General features: G+C 43.8%; 1 protein-coding gene across 9 annotated transcripts in view; it reads left to right on the plus strand.

The window, feature by feature from the left end:
• FHOD3 (formin homology 2 domain containing 3) overlaps window positions 1-18,472 on the plus strand; it is a 486,695-nt gene that overhangs the window by 98,211 nt on the left and 370,012 nt on the right. The window contains exon 1 of one of the 9 annotated variants that reach the window (XM_009192617.4): window positions 13,377-13,431. The exons of 7 other annotated variants lie outside the window; for them this stretch is intronic. Coding sequence is in view for 1 of the 2 variants with exons in the window: in XM_009192614.3 (XP_009190878.1) it covers window positions 17,691-17,748 (58 nt within the window). In the remaining variant the exon portion in view is untranslated. Of the gene's footprint in view, window positions 1-13,376; window positions 13,432-13,452; window positions 17,749-18,472 lie in introns of those variants that run through there. One more of the 9 variants, XM_009192614.3, reaches the window with a different exon arrangement.

Raw genomic sequence — 18,472 nt, forward strand, 5'->3', positions numbered from 1 at the left:
CCTGGAGTGATTCTCCACTCCCTTGAAGGGGAAGTAGTAAGTTATTAAACTGGCAAACTCTTGGGGGTGAGGAGAAATAATGAGTGGTCCACATGGATCAATCACCTGTAATCCATGAATGAATCTAACTTGGAAAGATCAAGTATTCACCTGTATGGACAGGTATGCACTGCCTTAGTTTTCTTTCATCTTGCCCCACATAGTCCATGAATATTCACCAGAAAGTGATTGCTGTCTCTGGGATGGGAAGTTAGGATTGGAGGGGCAGAAAGCCCAGCACTCCAACTGTAGGCACCTGTCAGAATTCTGCTTCTCTTACTGGAGCATCTCTTCGTAAGCATAAGGCCAAGTTTCATCTGATGCTGCCAACACTGTGTGAAGGGCACACTTCACTGTCACCAGGTGCAGACCTGCAGTGTGCTGAGGGGTCAGAGCCATTCCATGGAGGGACTATAGGGGCACCTAGTGTCTGGGCGGCAAAGTGTACCCACTTTTAAAGGGGGTGGCTAATGGAACAGGGAGAGGTCATTTTTCTTAGGATTGGTCTGTTCCTGGACAGATGCCAGGATCCCTGTTTCTGCAGGGGTGCTTGCAGGTGCCTGGAGTCCAGATAGGGATCCCTTGGCCTGGTCAGGGCTTGCCTTGTTCATGGGAATTTCTTCTCGATGGTAGGAGGGTCCTACAGGGGATATGCCATAGACAATGGTAAGTTCAGGGAATTAGAGCTCAGGAAATTCAAGACCTACAACTCCTGTGGGCAAGGCACATACTGAATCTTAGCAAGGTCCTGGAAGCCTGGGCTTTGTAGCCAGACATGCCTGGCTGAGCCCTGGGTTTACCACTCAGCAGGTGTGTGACCTTAAGTAGGACCCTTAGTCTCCCCAGGCCTCATGTGACTCTTGGAAAGGGCATAGTTGGTTATCGTGTGCACACCTTAGAGGGTGGGTTGGAGGCCTGGATGAGATGATGACACACCTCCTGCCCCTCCAGCTTTCGTCCTGCTGGTGGCTTTCCAGACAAGCCATGTAGCCCCATGACTGTGTTGGTGCCTCCCCTGTGTCTGCTGACTCCTACTCAATTCTTAGGCTCTGCTCAAATGTCTCCCCATGCCACAGGGAAAATGGCTTGTGGTCTTCCTTGTCCCCCACAGATGAGATGGGGCATGTGAAGCACTTGTCATCGTCCCTGTGGCATGCTGTGCTCACTGCACATGTGAGCTCTGGCTGTCCTTCCCAGTGGCGCTGGACCCTTGTGTAGCAGGGTGGACTTCGGAGCTGGCCCTCCTGGTTCACACCCTGGCACCACCACTTACGGGCTGCATGACCTTGAGCAAGCGATTTCTCACTAGCTCCATTTTCTTACCTGTGAAATGAGCCAGTCATAGGGATTGTGGGGGTTAAATGAGTGAATTAATGCCAGGTGCCCGGAACCCCCACCTAGCACAGAGTAAGCACTGTGCATGGGGTAGCTATTATTGGCTTCGCTAGCACAATGCATAACACATGATGGGTCTTAATATATCTATATGAATAATAAGGGCAGCAGAGTGTGGGATTAGAGCCGAGCTGAAATATCAGACTGTGGAGTCATCTTCCTTTTCTTCCCAAAACCCTCTCAAGTTTCTCTGAAGGGCTGATAACTTAATAGTGGCCAAAGCTGAACTGTGTCTGCTAAGAAAGACCTCCTTGAGTAGGGGACAGAGGAAGGACTCCTTCCTGCCCTCCCAGGCTCTGATCCTCAAGCTGCTGTCTCTTAGAGACCCAGAGATATGGCTGTGTAGAATGAGGACAGGGCTTTCCTGGGGCCAAGCAGGCTGTATCTCCTGCTTCCCCTTCGTCTGGTCTTGTCTGTGTTTCATGCTCAGGCAGCTAATTTGTACCTCACAGATTCTTTTTCCTTTGGCTACTGTCATGGCAGATGGGAAAGGAGGTTTTAATGAATTAGTGTTTTCTTTTGGAGATTAAGCTTTCATTATAAATATAACTGCTGACACACAGCCTTCTGGTACTTACATATCATTTGCCAATTAGGATAATGGACTGAGAAAGTCTCTTGGAAAGTGACATGGCCAAAGTGAAGCCTGTAACTCAGCTTAGGGTGTTGGTGAGTGAAGTGCTTTGCCAACTGGAAGCAACATATGTTAAGTCTGCCCACAATATGCCTGTGCTTAGAGGTCTGAAAATATTCATGACCTTTGAGAAAGAAAGATTAAAATTAGTAGGCAGAAATGCTGCAGCCAGCTCCAGTTAGTTTGTGATGTGGTCATTCCAGAGTGTCTGCCATGCTGGCCACATGCTTCTGGGACGGCTGCAGGGCAGAAGGCTGCCTGCTTAATTTTAGAATTAAACAAACGTAATGGCGAAAGCATTTATGATGGATCTGAATCTGGCGTGGCATATTTGCATCGCTACATTTAGGGGTCCAGATCTTCTGGACACTTTCTCTTTCCTTGTATTGTTCTCTCCAAGGTTTCTCCACCTTGACACAATTGACATTTGGGGCCAACACTTCTTTATTAGGAGGGTTGTCCTGTGAAATGTAGGATTCTTGGTGGCATCCCTGGCTTTTACCCGCTAGATGCCAGTTGCAATGCCCCTAATAGTGACAGCAAAAGACACTCCTAGACATTGCCGAATTTCCCTTTGGGGGCAAAAGTTGTTGCAGTTGAGAACTGCTGCTCTAGAGCTGGCCACAAGACAGTCACAGAGGGACTAAGAAGCTAAGACTTTGGGCTACACAAAGTCTATCAGTCATTCATTTCCCCAGGAAACCATTCTCTTGGAGTCTCAGTTGTGTGCCCAACTAGACCTGGAGAATATGAAGGGGAGTGAAATGAACCTTGTTCTCTAAGCAGCTTAAGGAAATGAGTGTTTCGATTGGGGCCAGAAGGCTTTCTCTTAAATCATACTAACTGATCCTACTGCAGGGTTGATATTAGGGTCCCAAACTTCAGAAAACGCTGGGTTCTGATGGTATCCTATGTGAGGGCAGGGAGCTAGTTAATCCACTTGGATCCACAGGCCTGGGGACTACAGATATGTTAGTCTTAGGAAGGGACTTGGAAAGTGAGTGGCTTGATTAAAATTTAGAAGGGTTTATTTAAATAACAAGGAGGGGCTGAGGGAACCACTAGAGAAAAGACACACAGATGAGCATGAGCAGCATCAGAGTGAATTTGCTAACAAAGCAAATCCAACCTACTTGGGCAGAAGATCAAGGTAGGAAAGAACACTGGTGTGGGAGTAGGGGAGTGAGAAATATCAGGCTGAGTGAGGGAGACCTGGATTTTCTGACCTGTCTCTGGGGGAGCATGCAGTCTGTCTTACGGATTCATTGTTATGGTCAAACAAGATAATATCAATTTAAATATTGGGCTTCCCAAATGAAAGTCATTATTAAGGTCATCACATAGACAGTCTTCACAAGCAGACATTGAGATTTTTACTTTGCAAAATAGAAAGTAAGGAATCATTGACATCAGATTTTGAGCAGGGGAGAATATTCTGGAAATGGCATATAGAATTAATTGGATGGGAAGGAGCCAAGAGGAAAGAGTGGTATAGCTGGCCAATAACCCTCCCCACCCCGCAGCACTAGAAGGGGACCACCCACCATGCTTGTTTTGAAAACCTAGGATTTTTACTACAGATCTAAATGTATTTGATGGGTTTCAATCAGTTGCACTTAATGTACTTGAAGTTTAAGTTGTCCCATTTTTGGCCACTGGAACCCAAGGAGGCTTCTGAATCATCACTGGTGTTCTCTTTAGCTTCCTCTCTTAGTGGTAAAGAAGATGTTTCAGTTAATCTTATGCATTACTTGCCCCAGGTCTGGAATCAACTATTTCTCTAGGAAGCCCAGTTTGTTGTTGTTGTTGTTAATAGAAAATATTTCAAAACTGCAATTTGAGTGCTGCCGATGTTCACTGCTACTGGATTGTCATAGTTTCTGAGCCTCCTCAGTGGAAGAAGCTCGGAGATATGTGTTGTACACATGTATATTTATTTACCTAGGATAAAGTAGCTCATAAGAGCATACTGACACTTCAGATTTAAGTTCTGTGCTACAAGGTTTTTACATAGTTTCTTCTATATTACATCCTCATCTTGTTTCTCTACCCCTACGTGTCCAGGTTATCAAGAACACAAGAGTGGATAGAATTAGAATATCCTATATTTACCCACTTAAATTTATATCACACTCACAGAAATATCAGAATAATAATACTACCACCATCAATATAACTACTGAGAAGAGTTGAGGTTCTTTTTTTTTTTTTTTTTTTTTTTTTTTTTTCTTCTCCTTTAAAAATATCTGTATTTCAGGAGGCTGAGGCAGGAGAATGGCGTGAACCCGGGAGGCGGAGCTTGCAGTGAACCGAGATTGTGCCACTGCACTCCAGTCTGGGTGACAGAGCGAGACTCCATCTCAAAAAAAAAAAATCTGTATCTACATTGTCAGAATGCATAGCCATTGTAAACTGTACTCACTTCACTTTAGCTGTCATTTTCTCTTAGTTCTGCAGGTTCCTTCATGTTTAAAGTTCACCATCAATCTTTATGTTGATATCTTTCTAGTCATTTTGTGTGTCTGAAACTCATTCTCGAGTTGGGGAGTCTTTGATGTAAAAAAATGTTTTCTTAATAATTCTAAGATGGTATTTTCCTTTTATTTGTTTGCCTCTTTCATTCTCACATGAGTGCATGGAAGAGTTTTCCAGAACCTGTGTGACTTGTGGTATCACAACAAATTAAGTGTATAGCAGATATGTGAGTCTGGCTGTTACTAAGAGAAATATTAAAGGGATTTGCAAAAATAAAAGCAATGTTACTCTTACAATTTTTTTTCTGTTTGGGAAAATAGTTATTTTTCTAAAATATGTTAGATGTACATTAGCACATACTGGGTTTGCAATTTTTGATTAATTCATAGGGAATTAAAAATTTCTGTTTCAACTTCTAAGAGGTAATTTGTCTGCAGATATTACCCACATAAACATAGCTCTTTGGGATCCTAAATAAATTGAAGAGGGTAAGGAGTCAGAAAAAATTTGAGGACCCTGCTTCTAGTAGATTCTTTAAAAAGGGCTCTGAGGTTTTGCACATTAACAGTTTATTGGTACACTTTATAAGATTTTTGCTATGTATAATATCCTTGGCCAACATTTTATGTCCTTGTTACTGCATTTTTGTGTATATAAAGTATTACTTTTGAAAAGTCTGATGATAATAAGCTTTTATGTCACTTGTTATTTTTGCCTAAAAGACTTTTTTTTTTTTTCTGTAAAGTCCAGTAATTAGACTGTGTCTTGGTATAGGTCTTTCTGAGTCAGTATTCTCAAATACATATGGGGATCTTTTATGTGGCTTCAAGTTATATATAACATTTTAGGGAAGTTTTCTTGTTTTATAGTTTTCAATATTCTATTCCTTTGCTTTAGTTCACCTCGTTTCAGGGACCCCTGTTAGGTGTGTGTTAGACCTTCTTTGCCTACCTGCAGTGTTTCTATTTCTTTTGAGTCACTTTTCTGATTTTTTTCTTTTTGATTTGAAAAAATGTCCCCCTTTAACTTTCTGCTTCTCTTGAAGCATTATTATTTTTGTGTTTATTTACTTTTCTGTCCTAGTTTGTCATTTCTTAAATGACTTTTCATTTATTTAAATTCAAATGATATTCTTGAGTTCTGTTCATTTCTGTTTTTCTAATTCTGACTGATGTTCTTTCTTAGCTTGTATCTCTTTTATTTTGAAAAAGTAGGTTATATATTTGATTTTAGGTATGACATCAGGTACAATTTAGGTGTGATTTTAGGCACTTTAGCTATGACTTTTTGACATGCTTTCATTGTCTGTGTAGATGTTATTCAACTCCTTATTCTCTTCTTCCTTATAATAATTCTGTATGAAATTTGACCTTGGTATTTTTATGTTACTCATTTTTATATAAAATCAGTTTTCTTGAACTTTTAGAAGGAGGCTTGGTTCACATTTTTTTTAACTTCACAGACATCTGTTGTTTTAGTATAGGGTTTAGAAACATGACTGATCGCATTCTGAGATTTCTTGTCTCTACTCTTGTCTCTCACTTTTATTCTGAGCATTTCTTTCCTTTATATTACTATTCCAGTATTTCTCAGTTTTAATTCCACTCCCAGCAGTTTCTCCTAGCCTGGAAGGAATCCCTGGGGGCCAATTTTAAGAATTCATAGAAGCTAGATTGCTGCAGATCTTTTAGTCCAAACCGTGGGACCATTGACTTGCCTAGCATTGTATTGGTCAATTCCCGTCTCAGTTTAAGCTGCTGTTCTCAAATGAGCCTCATATACTCTGCAATGAATATCTGCTGGTTATTTTGGCTTCTCCTGTTTTCAGGTCTGTCAGATGTCTCATTGCTTCCCTCTACTCTCTGCTGAACAGATAATAATACCATGTGTATCTTAGGCTGTTGGTGGTTTGTTCTTTTACTCTTTTATTTTAGTGTTTGTAGAATTTGTTTTTACGTATTTGTATTTTGACGTTTTTCATTTTAGTGTAAATATTGCTTATGGTGCTTTTGTTTTGCTTTCTGGTTGCTTTCTTAAAGCATGGGTTTTAGATACTAAAAAGCTGTATTTTGAGATTCACACACAGTTGTGAGAAGTAGTATAGAGACTCCATATGCTCTTCACCTATTGTTGTGTTTTTAATGTAGATTTGTATAGAGATTCAAATAGTATGTCACTGCCTCCATCTTTATAGAATCCTGTCTTTATTGGTGATTTTTAAGATAATTTCCTAAAAATTGTTCCTTAAAATTCAGTTTGCTTTTATATAATGAACTCCCAAAACAAAGGAAATGCCTTCAAGAGAGAAGTGCCCTTTCCTATCATGTAAAATTAAAAGACTAAGGGTCCACACTCTAGGGCTAGTATGGTTGTTCTAGGGGGATCAGATTGACTGCTTGAGTTCTAGTCATTACTTCTGCATTCTGGGCAGCAGAAAGGAGGGAGGGTTGATGAAGGGCTTGTCCTATGCTCTTAAGAGGCTTTCTGGAAGTTTCTGGAAATATTTCTGTTTACATGTTATTGGACAGAATTTAGTCATGTGGCTACAGGTAGCTGCTAAGGAGTCATGGAACTGAATTGTTTTATCTGGCTACTAGGCTACCCAAAGAAACACTGGGGTTCTTCTAGTAAGAAGGAGAGAGTGGGTATTTTAATAGGCAACCCAGAAATGAATGGGTTTTTCCTGCTGTGTTCTTGAACACAAATGTGAATAAATGTTCAGGAAGTTAAAAGGATATTTTGAGTATGATTTTAATCTTAACATATTTTTTTCTCATTACATTTATGCTGTTCTGCAAATGAAAACAATTCAGTGCTATGAATTGAACTATTTGCATCATATCTTGGGATGCTGATGGCATCTCAGTGCAGATCTTTAGTCTCTTGGCAGTAGCAGTAGGTGGAGAGAGATGTTTCTCCTTCCTGCCTTTCTAGCAATGCTGCCTAAGATACTGTCTTTTAAGTGTGGTAATAACCTGCTTTCAGTTCTTTTGGATATATACCCAAGCATGGAATTGCTGGATCATGTTGTAATTCTATAACCACTTTTTTGAGAAAGAAAATGCAGGCATTCAATATTGGTTAGGATTCCAGTTGCAACAGGTGCTCCAAGCCTGAGGGGAGGGGAGCTATTGTGTAGCTTCAATGGTTTGTTCCATTATGATGGTCGGGGCACATCAGGAACAAGCCAGGGAAGGTGAGTGCCTGCTGTGTGGTTGGTGCCCTGTGCATGCTTGGGCAGAGCTTTAAGCCAGTGGTCAGTGTAATCCCACTCATGCACATGTGCTTTGTATTCCCTTCAACCTTTGTTCCAAGTTCCTATTTACCAAAATAGGTAAAAGTCTGCCTATTTTCCATGTTGCAGGTACATTGTATGTCTGTGACATTGTGATCCCCTTTAAAGGGATGCTTTTGGGTACATTTCAGTGTGTTGTGAGGAGGGAGGTATAGGACTGGAATGGGGGACATCTGAGGAGAAATATGTGTGGCATGTGGGAAGTCTGGGATCTCCTGTCTTTTGGTCTGACTGGTGTTGAGACTAGTTCTGAACTCATTCTCCTGGGAGACAGTGTGAGATTTTTGTAATCTAGGACTTAGTTGTCCAAAGCTGCTTATTTTCCAGGATTGGAGGAGAGTTTGGGGACCTTGTATTTGACACCAAGCAAAAAGAGATCTATACCACCCTTCCAGGAAGGGGACACTGCTGTTCTGAAAACAGGCCCATCACATTCCTTGGTGTTGATAATGGGGCACTGGAAGGTGTAGGTCAGGTGCTTCTCCTTTCCATGGCCCCAGATTGCTGGCCTGGCCCAATTTCAGTGTCTTGTTCGTTTGTCCCAAGGAGGGCAAGCATCTGGGACAGGCTATGACTCATTATTTCAACTCCGAACGAGGCCATGCAAGGCCTTGCCCTTCCCAGCCTGCACCTATGGGTCTGTGAGCTGTCTCACTTGGGTATGACTAGAGACGTATTTGAGTTTTCTCATGTGGATTAATCCTAAGTGTCCACACACAGATGTTATGTGTGTCTTTTGTTTTGCCATTTGAAAGCTCCCTTAGGAGATCCTGTAGCAGTCTGTCTTTGATGTCCCCATCTTGTCCCAGAGCTCCCCTCTTGTTTTGCTGGATGACCCTGGGGAAGTGGCTCCTGGAGGCATTTTCTCCACCCCAGGCTGCCCTTGGGGCTCAGGGCATGCACCTTGCTGGTTTGGCCATCTTTGTGCTCAGGGGTGCTCTAGGCCCTTCCAGCCCCCTCTGCTTTTCTTCTTGCTCCACGTTTAGTCTTGATGACCCTGCTGTGGAAGGCTCATTTGGTTTTAGAAATTATAAAAAGCTATTACTGGGAATCCAGGATCAATTGTTTATAACCACAGCTAGGAAGATGCTCTGAGCTCCCATCTCGCTGGGAGGAAGACCAAGCGAGTACACAATTAGAGGACAGTTTTGAGTTTAGAGGCACAAGATGGCTGATGGCCCAATAGGCTAGGCCTAAGGGCTCAGGAAGAATTTGCTTTTGCTCCTTCTGAATCACAGAGTTCCTTCAGTTACCTGGAGAAAATAAAAATGTAGGAATGTTCCCAAAAGTTGGACAGGGAGAAGGTGTGAGGCGCGGATCCCATCCGCAGATGTCGATCACCTCTCAGCTGCCCACACATCTTTGTATGAGCTGAAATGTATTTCTCCAGCTCTGATTCTCAACAGTAGAGTTTATGGATAATTTTAATTAGCTTCCAAGGTTTATTTTTGTATGTTTATAGAGCCATGGAAAAAAATGAACTGGAAATGAAATATGCTTTGGAATAAATGACAATTTTACATTCTAGAAGAGCTCAGTATTTAAGCAAGACCTTAAACATAATTATAGAGTGAAAAAAGTAATTACTCCAATAAATTGTACCAAAAGAAAAATAGAAACACTGTTCTTTCCTGTTCCTCTTCTAAATGGGGAGGACAATTTTCTTGTAAGTCCAATTGGTTCCTGTCCACCTCTACCCCCACAGCTCTTTATTGGAGGCATCTAGGACTTTCCACTCAAAGTGTGGTCCCAGGCCAGCAGCATTGACATTACCTGGTTAGAAATACAGAATCCCAGACCCGACCCAGAGGCTGAATTTTCCCTAGATCTCCAGGTGAACTAGGTGAATTATGAGCGGTCTGAGAAGGAGACTGTGGTTGGTTTGAAGGAGTCCTCTATGAGACTGGGACAGTGGGAGCTGTGGCCTGGGGAAGGGACCAAGAGGATGGGGTTCTTCTCACTCAGTGCATCCGCCAGAGCCGAGAGCAGGCCTTGCCCTGGGACAGGGATGGAGGCTGGGAGCAGAGATCTAACCAAAGGCAATCAGGAAGTGAGTGCCCACAGCCATCTCCTTTGGGATGGCATCCTCCTTTTCTCTTCATGGACAGAGGAGGAGAGGACCTATCCCGCGAGCAGAACACATGGTCACGAAAGAAAAAGAAGATCAGGATGGTGAAGACATTTGACATCGAGGAAGGAGAGTTATAGAAGAGAGATGGAGGGAAGTGTAGGGTGCTGGCTTCACTCTCTGTGCCTTCTATGTGAAAGTGCAAGGCTGACCTGTTGCTCTGGAGGGAGGAGTGGATCACTCTTGCATTCCAGGAAGCCAATGGACACTAGTTAGGGAGAAGGAGCAGTTTGGCCAGCATTTTGCAGGATGTGATGCATGGCGTGCTGTGGTCTGAATATTGGTGTCCCCCCAGATTCATGTGATGAAATCAAATCACCAAAGCACTGGTATCAAAAGGTAGGGGATTTGGGAGGTGAAGGTTCCACCCTCATAAATGGGATTGGTATCCTCTTATAGAAGAGGCCCAAGGAAGCTTGTTAACTCCTTGCCCCTTCCACCCTGTGAGGACACATACACAGTGCTACCTATGAGGAACAAGACCTCACCAGACACTGAATCTTCTGTTACCTTGATCTTGGCCTTCCCAGCCTTCAGAACAGTGAGCAGTAAATTTCTATTGTTTATGAATTACCCAGCCTAAAGTATTTTGTTATAGCAGCCTGAATGAACTAAGACAGCCTGCCATTGGCAAGGATGCCTTTGTCAACTGCCAAGATCATGAGAAGGAGGGGTGGGCAAGTGTCTTCAGATAGCACTAGACCAAGAGGCTGATTCCCAGGTTCTTGCTCTGTGTATCAGCTCCAGCTGGTATGTGGCTTTGGTTGGGTTACTGCACCTCTCTGAGCCTCACTTTCCCAATGTATGAAACAGGTACAACAACATTCTATGCTCTCTGGGCTTTTGGGAGGATTAGATGCAATCAAGGAAGTCAAAGTGTTCTGAGCTATCACCTGTTGAAAACCTGTGAGGGCAGTGCTTAACCTGGCCCTTCATGTTCTATGCCTCACACGGTATATGGCACAGGGTGGCCATCATTACTGGCTAAGCAGACGTGAAGGACCATTTTACCAGTTCATTGATTTACAAGTAGAAATATGTAAGTTACACAGAAAGGTTGCTCACATCCTCTGTGTTTTTGCTTTTTGGCTGTTATAAATAATGCTGTAACGAACCCTTGTATGCAAGCGTTTATGTGGACATATATCTTCACTTCTCTTTCATATATTCATTTTAAAAATTCCATTTTGTTTTTAAGGCAGGAAACTTAAATGTGGTGCTGTTAAAATTGTGATTGTTCAATTATAGCCCTGAGAACAGGATAAGCCAACAGGGAGCGGTGGCCTTTGGGGCAGGCAAGGTGGGAGAGAAGTAATGAGTCGCCTGGGCTTGGTCCTTTTGTTTTTAAAAGCAGAAAACATGATGGAGCTCCAGGAGTGAGGAAGGCCAATCACTGCCTGTTCTTCTTTTCACAAGAAGAGACCTTCTTGAGCACAACTGGCTCATTATAGATTAATACGCTGATGACAGCAAAGAACCTGAGTGCTCATCTTGATCTATATCACTTATACACACATAACCCATGCCACTATCTCTCTGGGGCATTTTCTCATATATAAGATATGTGTGAAATACATAGTATATATTTTTATCCTAGTATGTAATATGCAATATAAAAATTATGATAATTTATATTTTTAGTGATATATGCAATTATACACACACATGCACATATACACACACGTATATATGAAAACACCTCAGAGAGGAAAAGGGATGTGTCCAGGGTCACACAGCTAGCAACTTTCGGGCCAGGACTACAGTCCACTTTTCCACGGCTTTAGTCTGGTGCTCTTTCCCTGACATCCATTGCTGCTTGTTTGATGTGACATTGTGTGATCCTTTTGAGCCCTTCCCTTCCCTTATGTCACAAAAGGCTTTGTGCAGAGTGGAATGGAATTTTATATCTTTCTGATTTTTAAGGCCTTAACAAATATGTTCCATTTTTCAGATTATCTGAACTAGAACCACAGTGAGTTTCCATCAGCTGCAGAAAACCAAAGGTTTACACATAGCAGCATCTTTTGTTTCACATCTGCTGAAAGGCGTGCTTGCCTGAGCTGGAGCTGTGGCCAACGGTGACGCAAGTTAGACACTCAAGCTGGCAAGGCCATAGGAAAGTTCTCCTTGGTTAGACGTTGCTAAGTCATGACAATGAAGTGAAAATCTTCGAGGACAGTTTTGTTGGGAAGGGGCCATGGGGGTGCAGAATCCAGTGCTCCTCAGAGCTGCTCAGTGAAAATCCTCTAAGACCAGAGCTGGAGCAGGCCCCAGCCCAGCCAGGAAAGCCCCAGACTAGTTGAGGGAGCTAGGAGTGTCTCCTTCCTCTCTTCCCTAGGGGACTGGCCTAGGGTGTATTCTGTCCTCTGCAGCTTCCCTGCCCTCTCCCAACCCACCCACCTTTTGGAGTGGTACTGGTAGAGTAGAGTAAGACACTGCATAAAGTGAATCTGCATGCTTATCAGGGATGTCGAATAAAATGAAGAAAACTAGTTAGTTCACAAGGTTCCCTAATTCTGTTCCCACCTTTAAAGAAATGTCTGTGACATTAACTGCAAGATGAGTGGCAAGTCCTCCTTTTGTGCCACCTGCTAAGATTGGAACCTGAGAAGGCCTCCTGTGTGCCGGGGTTCCTTGACCCATACAGACTCTCAGAATGGAACTGATCACTTAGGGATCTTACTGTTGATCTTCCCCAAGCAAATATACTCCATGCAGAATTTTAACCCTCAGTCATCATAAAAACACTGGAGATTTTAGTAAAAAACCACAAAAACATAAAATTGTAAGAAAAGGTTAGCCAAATAATTGCAGATTTCATTAGAAATTGTTCTAGAGTCTGGCCAGCAACTATGAGTCAGACTTTTCAATCTAAGGTGGGAATATTAGTCACTTTATTGGGATACCTGAGCAATTTCTAAAAAGAACTGGTACCTGGACCCTGCGGCAGCCCAGTGGGATCTGACTTGCTGGAGGTAGAGTGGGCATTGGTGTCCTTTAAAAGTTTTTTCAGGTGATCCTACCAGGTGACCAGGGCTGAGAACCACTGAGCTAAGGCAAGCCCCAGTGCCCTTGGGGTATCCATAGCTGGGGCCTTGCTTTGTGTGAAGGCTTTACTTATGGGATCATATTTCTACCTCATTAGCAGGGGGGTTTTGATATCCCCTGCATACATAGGTAGAAACTGAACTTCTCTGGGTTAGGTAACTTACGTTCTCCTCTCTTCCCTCCCACAATCTGCTCCCTGAGCTCTGGCTGCTGGCCCAGGCCTCTGTGACCTCCTGGGCTTTCCTGTCTCTTGGCCCTGCCCTCCTGTAAGGATTCTCTCAGTCTACAAGCTCTTCTGGACAGCCAGCTCCAGGTCAGCCGTCTGCTGAGGTGTTGCCTGCTTGGGGTGTTGGTGGCATATCCCCTGGGATGTTGGTTCACATCCAGACCTGGCCTCTTGCTGCTCTGTGACCTCAGGTGACCTCTCCAGGTGTCTGCTTCCTTATCCATAAATCAGGGATTGTAGTGTTCTCCTTATGGAGTTGATAAGGGGAATGAAATGAGGTGAAAGTGTGAAAGACTTGGCCCAGCAGCTGGCACCTAAAAGGAGGCAAGTTGCTGTTGTAGAATAGTACGTGTGCCTATGAGCTGACCCCATGCTAGGTTCCAAATGCCTGCAGGGCAGATTTTCAAATGCCAGTGTGCAGGTGTATCACCTGGGGACCCAGATTTGGTAGGTCTTGGGCAGGGCCTGAGATCCTGAATTTCTGACAAGCCCCGAGGTGATGCCAAGGCCTGAGTTGTCAGTTCTTGCAATTCTCATGCACCCAGTTCAGTGGCTACTGGGGGGCTCAAGGGAAATGCACTGGGTAGCTGAGCAGTTGTGTCCTTGCGTTATTGTTCCTCCATCCCTGGATCTGAGGGCCGCCATGCTTGCTGTTCTTGTGGTGTAACTATGAGTGCTTCTAGCTTTAGTGTCTAGAATTTTTTTCAGTTCTTTTTAGTTAGCAGTCACTAGAAGTGTAAAATCAGTTACACATTTATACTTCGCTATGAAACCAGTGAGCTAATAAATGATAATACCGCTAATGCTCTCTTCATACCCTGACTTTTGTGAGTCATTACTATTCATTCCTTATTTATAAAACATCAGCTCCGTCAGGTAGAAAGAGAAATGGACATGTAGCTGAAAATTCAGGGTTAAATCCCTGTCTCTTCCATTTAGTAGTGGTTTTCTTTGATTTCTCCAGCCCTGCATTTGTGCATCTGTGAGACGAGCCTCACAACACTCACAGCACTGGGTTATTCAATGGAAATGATGAAGAGGTTTCATTCCACCAATTCGTCTAGTTATATTAACATTTACAATTGCAGAAGGATTCAGTTCAAAGATCAAATCATATTTTAAAGCTATGGAGATCTTCTTCTTTCCTTTCCACTTTCTTTGGAGGTAGAGGTAAGTGTCAGGCTCGTGTGAGCCAAACTGATTGTCATGGAAGGCTTGCAGGATGCAATTTAAATTTTCAAGTTTTTATTTTTTGGCCTACATTATTTTATGGATGTGTGACATCTCAAGGTAGGATTTTTTGAATATGTAAAATACAGGTGGAAACAGGATAACAACAACCACAAAAAAAAAAAAAACGGTAATGGAATAAAGCTAAGGACCAGTCTTTATAGAACTCGGGACGAACAAAGAATTTATGCTTCATAAGTTTCCCAAAGAGCTAGCTGTGAGGACATGTTTATATGACTGTGAACATGCCAAAATATGGAACAGATGTGATTCTTGTCCACATGGAGGAATAAGTCTTGTTTGTGGCTGTAAGGTTCATGTATACTGGGAATTGCATAATAATTATTTTCCTTTTTTTTGCCCTTTGTTGGTTAAATGAAGCGAGGCTCTGTTTCTATTTAAAACGTGGCATTTCAAGTTTGCCCTGTGGGTTCCAGAAGTTGAATCAGCTGCTCAGTGGTCTGTGCCCAGCAGTGCTAAGCATTTAGTAGGTTTTTGATAATGGTGAGGTGTCAAATTCATTTCGGTAGTGTGGAGTTTGATGAGCTTTGATCTGCCCTAAGTTCACATTGTGGTCTTGTCTGTTTTTTGTTTTTGTTTTTTTTTTTTTTTTTTTTTTTTTTAAAGCAAGGTGGCACCTGCAAATGCTTTTAGAGGCAATGAGAAATGGGGACCAGTTTTCATGGAATGCTCATAATGCTGGTGCTGGGTCACCTGTCACACTGATACGGCATTTAATAGGCATTGCTGCTACAAATATAGCTGCTGAAATGTGGCCTGCCACGAAGATACTGATTTGAGCTGAGTCAGACAGCTCACAAATATACTGGTCCTCTTGCCTCATTTTATTACTCTTATGTTTTTGAGAGCTAGATTTTATAACTTTGTAAGAGTTTTCCTCTCAGCGTTTCTACATGGGCCTCAAAACAGCCTTGGCATGTGTGGGAATGAAGATGGTGCATTTGTGTCAGGACCTTCTGGCATAGAATTAGGAGTGGTTGGGAGTGGGCAGAGAGGGATGCAAATACCTTTTACAGGTGACATTGAAAAGGTGTGCATTTGGGTTAGCAAACTCTTTTTGAAAATCTGCCCCCCTGGCCTATCAGTCATCTTCACTTTGGAATGAATGAATTTGATCTGAGATGAGCTGCCCTTAGGGACTGGGAGCTCTTATATTTGGAAGGTTATTGCAGAATTTTGGAGTTATTGATAGCGCATATTCTGGCTGTCAGCTTGAGTCAGAACAGTCTGTAAACCACTTTAAGGGACTGGTAAAGAGAAGAGGCTGTTGGCAGGAGCCCATAATGGCAGACTCCACTAGGGCACTGTCTGTGTGTGATCAGACCATGTGTGTGTTCTCACCTGGCTTACCACATCACCCATCTGTCCACCTACTTATCTACCCACCCACTCTCCAGTAAACGTTGACCAGGTGCACCTGCTTCTGTGCCTGCTGTGGGATGAGGTCATGCCTGAGTCCAGTGCTGTGCACAGAGAAGGGCTTCAGGGTCCATTAATATCCAGTGTAATCGCTTCATGTGTCTGGACCAACTGATCAGTGGTGAAGATATGCCTGCTGTACTCTGCATTCCCTGTCTGTCTTTGCTCACCTCTCAGTTTCCTCCTCCAACGACTACTGTTGTTCCCCTTTCCCCACCACATAGGAATGTGGTCCGGAGTCACATGTGAAGCTTTTTAAACAGGCAAATGTAGAGCGGGCTTGAGGGGGCTTTGTAAGGCCACAGAGCTTTTTTGGGTGATTCCAACCTGCAGCCAAATTAAAACGTAATACTTTACAAACTCTGTTTGCTCCAGTCTCTACCAATTCATTGATCCTCCCTAATGTACCTCCCACCAGCATGCTCCCTGCTGTCTACCAGTGCTCATGAGCACTAATGGTGGTGGTAACAGCCCTACTGCTTTGGTTGCACATCTGCCAGGGACTCTGCACCTTGTAATGACCCTCACACTCACTGTTTCAGTTTAACCCAAGTCCAACAGGCTTGCAAAATAGGTGTCATCATTCCACTTTACAGATAAGAAAACTGAGGTTCAAAATGATTCCCAGATATCAAAGACTCGAGCATACGTGGTAGAGTAAGAATTTGAATTGAAGTCTGACTTCGAAGACACATTTTCCCATATGTCAGGCTGCTTCTCTAAACCCTACTGTGAGCTTCTGCAGACACCCTACACGAATCCGTCCAATGTAGGGTAGGATACAGAGTGTGCATTCCTGAGCTGCCTGGGTTTGAATCCTGGTTCTGCCACTCAGTGGTTGGTACTTTGAATATCCTACTTAACTTCTGTGCCTCAGTGTCCTCATCTGAAAAATAATGATACTTATAGTAATACTTGTAGGGTTGTGGTGAACTGAGTGAGAGCTGGTAGATGATCAACGATTGTTAAATAGTTTTCAAGCTGCACAATCCTTTCTCATATGATATCTTATGGGGAGCAGAGATGTAAGGTAGATAGATGATATTGGAACTGTTTGGCTGAGGCTGAGGATCTTGTGGCCTTGGCTGCTCAACTTCCTGTGGGCAGAGACCCCTGTGCCCCTGAGACTGCCTTCCAGAGTCCTTGTGGCTACACTGGATGACACCTTCTCCAGGAGCCACATTAGCATGAATCCTCTGTCCTGTCCATTTACCAGCCTTTCAAACTAATAACAGAATTTACTTGTTAATTATTAAGGTCAGCTGTGGAGGAAAGAAAAGGCTGAAGTGTATGCAAGAATGTGGCGATATTAATGTGGTATCTCCACGATGACACAGTCTCAGTGGGGTGTGTAGGGCAGGTCCTGCATTGGCAGGAAGATCTGCATGCCCCACGGGGAGGGGTGTTTGAGAAGCTAAGGGTTAATGCCCTGAGGTGGCAGTGGTGTGGGCCAGGCTGATGGGTGTTATGGGGCAGCTGAAGGAGGTGTGAAGGGCATGGGGGGTACAGGGGAAGGGCTGTCTCATGGCACCGAGTGGGAAGATGCCTTCCAGAGACTTCTTGGCAAACAGAGGTGGCACCATCACCGAGGAATGAAGCTGAAGACCAATGTAGTGAGTTGGCCCATACCCAGGACATGGTGCCAGTGGTTACTTGGAGCAGGGGTGGAACAGCCAGTTATGGGCACAAGCACAGCCAAGGAGTTGGCAGGAAGGAGCCAGGGCTAGAAGTGTTGGGATTTGGCCAGGGCTAAAGGGTATCCATCAAGGGAAGCACAAGGATGTCTAGAGCCCAGGAGCCAAGCCTGGAGCATGTGGTGGATCACCTCCCAGGAGCAGGTGGGCTGCATGACTCTACCATGAATGGGCTGATTTATGGCCGTGTGAGTAAGTGTGTGAGCGATGATTGAGGCAAGTGATCACAATGGCAATAGGTTGACCTGGTCATGGAATCACTCATTCTTATTGCGGGGAGGGGCTCACTCCCCCTACTGGGAAGCTGGGCCTGAGAGCATCAGTGGCTCCACAAGTTAAAGGCAGGGCAAAGACTTGAACTGGGGCGTTTGGACTTTGGACCAGTGCTTCTCACTGGGCTGAACCTTGCAGCCCGGCAAATTCCTTCCCTTTCCAGGAGGAGACCACCAGAACCACCATCCTCCACTGACCATGGGAAACCTTCTTGGGGGTAATTCTCTTTGAGCAAGATGAAGGGGCATGCACATCTCCTTCGACACCTGCCTTGTAAGAATTAAGCTGCTGGTCTGAAGCATGCAGGCATGATACCCATATAGAGAAAAGAAACAGCTTTTCTAAAACTGTGATAGCACAGTCTAGGAGTTCCAAGCGGTGGCGGAAGCTCTTCATCCATGCTGTTGGCTGTCATGTCTGATCACCCTTCCCTACCTTCCTCACCTGGCTAGCTCCTTGCTGTCTTGCACTATTCACCTCAGTGCTCCTTCCCCCAGCAAACCTTTATTTTATCTCCCTGGTCTGGGAGCCCAGGGTTTGTGTTCCCAGGAAACTTCGCATGTTGTTGTTGACTCACTTTCCCCTCTACTGGGCT

This window comes from Papio anubis, chromosome 19 (genome assembly GCF_008728515.1).
Source record: "Papio anubis isolate 15944 chromosome 19, Panubis1.0, whole genome shotgun sequence".
Lineage (NCBI taxonomy): Eukaryota > Metazoa > Chordata > Mammalia > Primates > Cercopithecidae > Papio > Papio anubis.